The 9,048-nt window shown below is 34.5% G+C and overlaps 1 protein-coding gene across 1 annotated transcript in view; it reads right to left on the bottom strand.

Moving 5' to 3' along the window:
• Positions 1-964: 964 nt before the first annotated feature.
• Kiaa0825 (KIAA0825 ortholog) overlaps positions 965-9,048 on the bottom strand; it is a 61,676-nt gene continuing 53,592 nt past the window's right edge. The window contains exons 3-4 of the mRNA XM_004625436.2: positions 4,654-4,822; positions 965-1,670 (exon numbers count right to left, since the gene is read on the bottom strand). Of these exons, the coding sequence (XP_004625493.1) occupies positions 996-1,670; positions 4,654-4,822 (844 nt within the window). The 3' untranslated portion in view covers positions 965-995. The remainder of the gene's footprint in view (positions 1,671-4,653; positions 4,823-9,048) is intronic.

Below are 9,048 nucleotides of genomic sequence, written 5' to 3'. Positions count from 1 at the left end.
TCTCCTCTGCAATGTCATTCAGCTTTGAAATGAAAATTCAAATAAAAAAATATTAACATACTTAAAAGCTCTGATATCCATGTTCATTTGGTCTTCTTGAATTTAAATAGTGAAGATAAGTAAAAATATAGTGAGATATGGAAATATCCAAAAAGGTTTTTTATACAAAGATCCATAACAATTTACCAAATGATAATTTTCAAAAACTTAATGTAGCTAATAAATCTAGTCAGAAATATCTGAGATTCATGATTAATAATTTAAAAATAATATTTCACCTTGATTTTTATCCACTGGTGGAAAATTAAAAGCATAACAAAGTTTATTATAATTTATTTCCTTTTTATCTTTTGAATAAAATTAGGAATTTTCAAATCACCTTTTAATTGTATACATTCTTATATAAAAATTAGAGAAACTTTTTAAATTAGCTGTAGTATAAATGCTGTATCTTCCAAACAAACTAAAATATAGTATTTTGTAATTAATATTTCATAATTGCTCTTTTCTAAGAATTGCCTGACCGCAATGTTAATAAGCTTTATATTTCTACTGTTAATGCAAATTTCAACAAATTTCCAGAAACTCTTCTTAATTTATAATGTTTTGTCTTTAGACAATAGTGAATTAAAAATTAAGCTTTTATGCTACACATATAACTGTACATACTTATATATAGTTTCATCCAATATTTGATCATTTGTTGTATGCAGTCAAGAGAAATGAAACTCTTATTTGAAAAAGTTCTGGCTTACATTTTCTGTATCATGAACAATTTAACAGAAAAGAAAGCACTTGTCTAGTTACACTTACATAAAAAGCAATGCATAGAAGATAAATGTATGCTGCAAAATTTCATTACACTTATTTTATTTATTTCCAAGTTTGCAATAAGACTTAACCAAAGAAAAAGCAGAAACCAAACAAAACAAAACAATACCCTCCCATTAAAGATACTGAAAGGTTTAAGTTAATCAAACAAAATGTAAACGTCACTAACCCAAGGCATGCACTGCTCCTCTATGCTTGCTGGAGCTCTTGCTTGTTTTAACCACGTGAACGGCACTTTCTCTGAACTGTAGCTCACAAAAGTTTTCAAGAAATTTTCCAATTTCTTCTGTAACTGTATCCAAGTAAGTTTCTTTAATGAATTTCACTGTTGAAGATGGAGCTAAAATTTCCCACAGTGTGCTAAAATCCTCGTTTATCATTGAATATAACTTCAGCATTGCACTTTGGTGTCCATGAGTGATTGCATCTAAATTTGAATCTCTGCTGTAAGAAGGAAAGTTGTCCTGCATAAGTGTAGCCAACAGTTTATTCTGTATGTTCTGGTACTTGATGAGAACTTCTGATTCTGGATAGAGAAACAAAAGTTGTTGTATGCACTGACTTTTCAATAAAATTTTTTGCTGTGAACTATTTATTTCATTATAGCTTTGCAATCTGTTCACTAAGAAGCGTCGAAGATGCAGTCTTATGTCATCCCATAGAGACTTTACATCCATCGAGGAATGATCTTCAACAGAATGAAGAGAAGCCCTCGACAGACAATGAAGAGGTGTTTCGCTTAAAGCTGATGGTAAAGAAATACTGCTCTGCAGGGACAGGTCCCAAAGAAAATCCAGTATCATTTCTTCTTCATTTTGTTCACTCTTCAACAAACCTTGCTGGTAAAAGTAAATTATCACTTTAGAAATGTATTAAATGAAAATACAATAAGAAAAATGTCTCTATAGACATAATTTATATCACTTTAGAATCAATACTCTGATGCCTTTCAAGATTTTTTTTCTCTTTTTGAATTTAATTAATTCAGACAGTTTTGAATATAAGGTTTTATGTCTGATAAATTCAGTAAAACCCAGCTGGCTTTACCAACTCAATAGAGTTCCAGACATAGTTTTTAGTTTTTATTATTATGTCTCTGATACAGCCTGAGCCACATAAAAGCTAAAGTTCAAAAATTCCAAATAAAAATCTATAGTGAAGTATTGATTGAAATGTGCTCCTAAGACAAAATAAATTCAAGATCATGCCCCTAATTAATTCTTGGTAGATAATTTTCATGCTTCAATGAGTGTACTTATTATTATAAAACCCCAAACGAACATATAATGCTTAAAATCATTCTAGAATAGAGTGGAGGTCTTTAAAAATAGTATGTTCCTAGGGGTTACTAATAGTTACCATCATGAGAAATAAAATTTAATACACTGAATGATTTCAGCTTGCATTTAAATTCCTGAGAACCACGTTAAGAAAGATTTTACTCTGAAAATTAATCTGAGAATATTTCAATTCTTAGAAATAGAATTCCAAATGGGATGAAGATCTTCTCAGAATTGATCCTGAAAAGATTATATGAAATTATTCTTTTATACTTTCTGTGCTGATAGAAAACAATGGTATGTATAATTATGAATAACAAAAGGACAAAAATTACTTTCTGCTTGGGCTTTGAGTCACACACACACACACACACACACACACACACACACACACTCTTTCCTATATACTAAGTTTTCCAATTATATCTACTTCAGCTAATAGTGAAATTAGTATCTATTCTTTAAGAAGAAACAAGCTGATTGCAAGAGGAAGCAAGGCCCAAAGTGGCATAGAAAAATTGGGTTAGCTTTAAAATTTCTTATTGGCAAAGATACCACAGGTATTACGTGTGATTCCAAATTATAGACAATTTCTAGACAAATTCCTGGAATTTGCTTTCAGTTATGCTAAGCATTGCAATGCAAACTTCAAAGTTCTATTTGTATTAATTATATCCAATATTTCCATATGTTATTATATAAAAGGAATTCCCACACATATTCTCTGGTTTATTTATATGAAAACTGTGGCATAAGTATTTAAAAATTCACTTTACAAGTAGAGACACTAATATACATGCCTAGGTGACTTTCCAAGCATCACATATAAGAAGGCATGGACCCAAGAACGGATCGCGGGATTCTCTCTTCATCTGCATTCTGTCTGCTGTCTTCAAGAGAATGATACAGAAACTTTCAATGGTTTTATCTCTGTCCTCTCCTTATACTTAGTTCTTTTGACACCTCTAGGAAACAAATAGCTTTAGATCCAAGTCCGTGGCATAGCAGCTTTAAGACAAATCATCAGCCATGGGCTTCTTCAAGTGAGTTAGTAACTATACTTGTTCAAACAAAGAAGACTAGATTATAGAAGTTTCAAACATGTGTTCTGCATGATTGCTTACATTTTCAAAATAACTTCACTATAACTGCTATAATGAGAACCTCTGTTTCTTAACTAGATAATGAATAAAAATTTTCTATGAAAAAATAGACATGTGAAAAAAATACCACCAACACTGACATTCTTAGCATGTAGAAACTTGATAATAAGGCAATTTTAATCTGGGCCTGTTTTAATAATGTAATTCCTTTCTCAAAATAACATGATCAATTAATGTGAAAAAAAAATTCCAGGTCTGGCACAAGCATATCAGTCTAATGAGTTTGAACAAAACTAAGGCGGCCTTTGCCCTGCAGTGAATAGAGAATAACTTATGTGTGACAGATTAAAAGATAATTAAAAGCTTTTGCTTTTAATTAAATGAGAAAGCATTATTACATCAATATTAATGAAATTCAATACACATGGCTCTTAATAGAAATTAAAGGAATAACTATATCCATATTTATTCTTCAAGGCTCTACCTTCAAGAGATAATGGGTGAGAGGGAGGATTTCTTAAAAGATTAAGGCTTCAGGGCACAGAGTCTTCTCTTCTCTTCCCTTATTACTTTGTAAACATTAAAGAGACATCTGTAATAATAACAACAGCCCAAAACAGTTTTCATCTGATTCTGTCATCCTGAGCCATCTACAACCTCAAGATATTTTCCACATCTGCCTTAGTCAATGTTTGATGTTTAGACAAAAACAGTGCCTTTCCCCCGCTAAATTAAATTAAAACCATGACTACAGAAATAGTGCTCTGTAACAATTGTGCTTTTTCTCTGGGAATCTGTTTTTGTATGTTAGCTTCTATTGTACATGTAGGTGTAATAAAATAACAGTTCCTGCCGATGACCTCAAAAATGTTTCTAATCTTGGGGGTGGTGAGAATCAAAGGCAAACCAATGTCATAATTCTCCATTAATTAACTGAGCTTGTGCAAATCATTGAATTGATTTTAAAAACAACTGGGTATGACTGTAAGTTGGAAAGGCAGAGAATCAAGAGATAAAGCCACTTAATAAATATAATCAATGGGAATCTTATTAAGTTTCATACTGAGCATACAGCAACGTGGTATGGTGAAGGAACATTATACATGTAAAATTTAAACTTCTCTGGAAGACAACCTTGGCATATATTAATACATTTTGTGGTCTAGATATGCTACCTATCACATCATAAATCACCCAGCTATTATAATATTTAACCTCCAATTATATAAAATTTCACCCTGTTGATAAAACCATAATAAGCATCTTTTAAAATAGCTCACTTTTGGGGTTACAGAAACAAAACAAAACAAACCTGTATACCTCTAGGTATCACAGACCAATAGGATCACTAAAATAAACATTTACACGTAGAAACTGAATGAACTGCAGTCCCTGTTCACTCCCCAACTCCAATATACAATGAAACAAAGTGTTTTTACCACTGTTTTGAGGAACTGTATCAAATCTCCATGGGGAACAGAAGCTGATGTAGACCTATGGTAACTATAGTGAGTCAGCCAGTCAAAGCAGTCCATTGCGCTCTGCAGCTGCACATCTGGACACTGTTTGTTGGCTTCCTTCTGTATTTCTTTAATGCAATGCTCCATGCTACAAAAAGAAAAGATATGAGTCCTCTGGTAGGAAATAGACATATGTCTATATGGGGTATCTGGCTGTGTATTGTTTACAAAATTTATAAAATGTTTACATGATACAAAAATAAAAACAAAGAGACTACGCATTTTCATTCCTGGTTGAAAACTGAGAGTTTACATTTTCTGGCATAAATGTGACAGAGAAATTATAAAGTATATAGACTTATAAAATTATAGTTACTTAGAGATGACTTAAAAGTTATTTTGTGTTAAAACAAATATCAAGCATAAATATAATGGCTCTCTTGACAGGCAGTGGATGGAAGGCAGAGAAAAAGTAGTCCCAGTAACAATAAAAGTCAGTAACAATACCATATGGTAGCAGAAGAATGGTTATATAAATTATGGGAAATTTAAATTGCTGGAATATTAAGAAGTCATCCAGGCGTAGTGGTGCACATCTATAATCCCAACACTCTCAGAGCTTCTGTAAAAAAAACTTTAGTGACTTTAAGAAGACTGTCCCAAAAGAAAAAAAAAAAAAAAAAATTAAAGGGCCGAGCATGGACATCAATGAAGGTTCTGTATTCAGTCCTCTACCACCACCACCCAAAAAATAAGGCCCAGAAGCAGTTACAAAGAGCTTGTAGTTTTTATTTTAAAAGCTGTATAAAAATGTAGAATGATCTTTTGTTGCCATGTAGGTCCATTCTAAAAACATACCCTAAATCTTCATGTACAAAAAAGAAAAGGAAGACTGAAAGGAAATGAAGCAAAAGGTTAAGACAATTACATTTCAGTGATGCAATTAAATGGGGTTTTATTTCACTCTTCTATATTCCCTAAGTGTTTAAGGAATAAGATAAAATGACTGTGCAAAAGCAGAAGTAAAAAACATCCAAGTGAATACTATGTTTCTGTTTTTAAAATTCCATTCAAAGGATCCTTAGCTCTGGTAAAATAAGATGTGTTATGCTATTTCAATTTCCATACATAATTCTGTGCAGTCATGATTTTCAGTCTTGGAGAGAAAGCCCTGACCTCGGCAGAGTGCCAACTGCAGAGCCACGCGGCTGTGACATACTGCCACCACCTGATGGCACACCAACCCACAGAAAGCCTGCAACCAAGGCACATTCCTTTGAAGCTGAACCACCTCCTCACCGGGAACTGACAGGGATGCTATTGTCTCCTAATAGTTCCCAGGAAAATTTGTTACAAGAAGGGAAAGTGACTGTTTTGAAACTATAATTGCTATTAATTATAGGTTCCATATGATAGAACCACGTGGGTTTTAGAAACCATGCTCTGATTACCAAAATTGATGTTATACAAAAACCTGCACAATTCCTCAGGTGTGGGTTGCCTATAAAACACACAATATAAAAGTGAGAGGAAAGCTTTTCAGGAGACTTCTGAGCATGAGAGAATTCAAAATGAATTACCTGATAAAAATAAAATATGAGAATCAAAAAGGCTTTTCATGAAAACAAAGAATTAAAAGAAAAAATAATACCACCTCTGGTCACAGGCCACTGAATTTCCCGATGGGAAAGAACTATCCCAGAACTCTGACTCAGTCTGATGCAAGACTTGCACGAGTTTTCCCGACTTATGTGAGCACTTCGTGCATGGGAAGCACCATGCTTACTCACCTGGACTCTGGGGTCGCCTTGCCAAGGGTTTTCACCATACATCCCCCTGGTCTCATTCAGTGAAACCTAAGAGACTGCAGAGATGGAACTGGAAAAGCTCGGCAGGGAGTCTGCCTGAGTCTGTTTCAATTAGGACTCGGCTTTTAGACTAATCTCTAACATCTGAATCTGGGAAGAGGCCAGTAAGTACAGATTATAAATAGGGTAAAGCCTTCAGAGGGCTGGATATTTTAGTAGGTTTTCCAAAAGCTGATAAAAGGATTAAGCAGTTGGCTTTCAAGGGACCGCCCTTACTACTCTAACTTAAGACACTTCAACTTGTTTTGAAAATCATCTTGAAGAAATTTTAAAATACCAGAACCCATTGTTGGCACTTGATTTTGTTTTTACTTGGCTAAATATTTTGTCAAACTGTCATTTACCAGTAGTTATATATCTTATTCTAAAAACATAATCCTCCCTCTGAACTCTACTAATTTCTCATCCGCTGTTGTACAAAAAAAGTATTTTTAAACTTAAAGGTGGATGACAGTTTCATATGTAGTCTAATAACTTATTTCGCTAATCTAGGTTAAAATTAAATTAAAAGATGACTTTCAACATTTAAAAGGCATTATTATTTTCAAATATGTTTCAAATAGTTTCAAGTATGTGTACTAAGATTGCTATTGGGGATGACAATCTGGGGTAGAAGGAAGTCTATACTCTTAGGCTTAGATGATACAAACCTTTAATCCAGGTTTTCTGAAATGCCACAGCCCTGTCTTTATTTTGGTTTAAGCAATTTCTGTTTAAATGGAAATGGCTTCAGATTCTCTTTAGAAGCAAGGTCAATCATGAGAAAATAACTAGCCAACTCAACAAACAAAAAGGTCACTAGTATATTTATTGTGAGATTCCAAACTTTAGGGCAAAATTTATTTATTTATTTTTCCTGTATTTTAGGGAAAGGTATACAGGGTGTTCAGGGTCTTATTACTAGATCAGACTCATAGTGATTCTCCTGTTTACAGCCTCCCAAGTGCTGGGATTATAGGCATGTGCCACCACACCCAGTCTCAATAGCCCTCTCAGCGTGCCCCAGGGGCAAGGCTGGCAGGGCAGGCCAGGGATTGAACCCCAGTCACTGCATCTGCCTAAACAGGCGCTTTAATGAAAATATTTTATATAATACCACATACTGCTCAGAATCATCAGCACAGGTAGTAAAAGTATGAGGCAATGCATGACCCAATGTCCCTCTCTAGTAGGAGAGCATGAAGTAGGATGCGGCTGAGGAAAGGGACAGAGAGTTTTAGCAGGACTAGTAATGTTTTACACCTTAAATTGGACGTGGAGACATGAGTATTTATCATAGTACTCCATGCACCTTCATAAGCCTCCACATTCCTTAATAAATTTGTACCCACATGTGCTTTAATTACAATGACTCTGAATTATCCAAGTTAATGATGTGTGTGAGTGGGGCACAACTGGCAGGCTGTGTATAAGTCAATTTAGAAGCCATTTTTAAAATGCAATATGGAGTATGCTTCCTTTAAAGGCTATCTATGGCAATTTTCTCATTCAATTTCATTCTTGGACTGCAAAAACTGCTTCTGAATGAGGCATTATATTTGATAAACATTAACTGAGTGCTAAGCCTGTGGTAGGCACTGTGATACATACTACCAGGTATCTAAACATTATCCCAAGCCTAATGGAAGTGGGAGAGAGAACTGGAAATAAACAACTACAATACAGCAGGAGTTGTTCAGAGGTGTGTACAGCACTCAAAAGGAGCATTTGGGAGGGAGCCTCTAAATGTACCTGTGGGAGGAGTAGAAACAGCTTCTCCTCAGAGAAGAAGCGATTTCTGCAAGGACACTGGTGCTTTAAGAAAATTTATAGCCTTGCTGTATTTAACATTCTCCTATAGCTGGCTCCTCTGACAGCGCCTGCCGACCATCTAACCTCACTGCTGTATTCACTTTAAAATTATGTTTATTTGAATAATAATAACATTCATTTATTTTTACAGCCACAACTTTCTAATTGCCCTCAAAGCTCAGCCGTCTTCAATGGACTCATAAGTTTTCATCTCAGAAGTGAGCCCCTGCTTCTCACTGGTCCAAGAACTATGATCGTCTCTGAGAAATAGTGGCTCAACTATTATTGGCTCAAGGTCCACACAGGGCCTGACTTTTCAGTATAACAATCTTATTCATACTTTATGTACCCTGACAGTTTCAAAACAGACAGACATGTGCTCGCCTTTCCTTATTTCTCACAGAAAGGTAATTGTAATACTATTGTTCGGGATACCGTCAAACAATAATTCTTCATTACCTTCATGTAGAATAAGTAAAGTTAACATGTGTAAAAATAAATATATTCATTTATAAATTGTCCAACACCCAAAATTGTACATAGCACTTGAAAGAACCCTAGTATAAAGAAAGATACACTTGAGCCATTTGTAGGAAAATGGATGTACTTTGAGACCTTAATTATAGGTGAAAGAGGGGCTGGAGAGATGGCTCAGTGGTCTGGGGCACCTACTTAGAACAGGCTTAGCAAAGCATCAGGGACCGCGGTTCGATCC

The sequence above is a fragment of the Octodon degus genome, unplaced genomic scaffold, assembly GCF_000260255.1.
Source record: "Octodon degus isolate 3935 unplaced genomic scaffold, OctDeg1.0 scaffold00009, whole genome shotgun sequence".
NCBI classification, from domain to species: domain Eukaryota; kingdom Metazoa; phylum Chordata; class Mammalia; order Rodentia; family Octodontidae; genus Octodon; species Octodon degus.
This window is presented reverse-complemented; position numbering and strand designations above follow the sequence as displayed.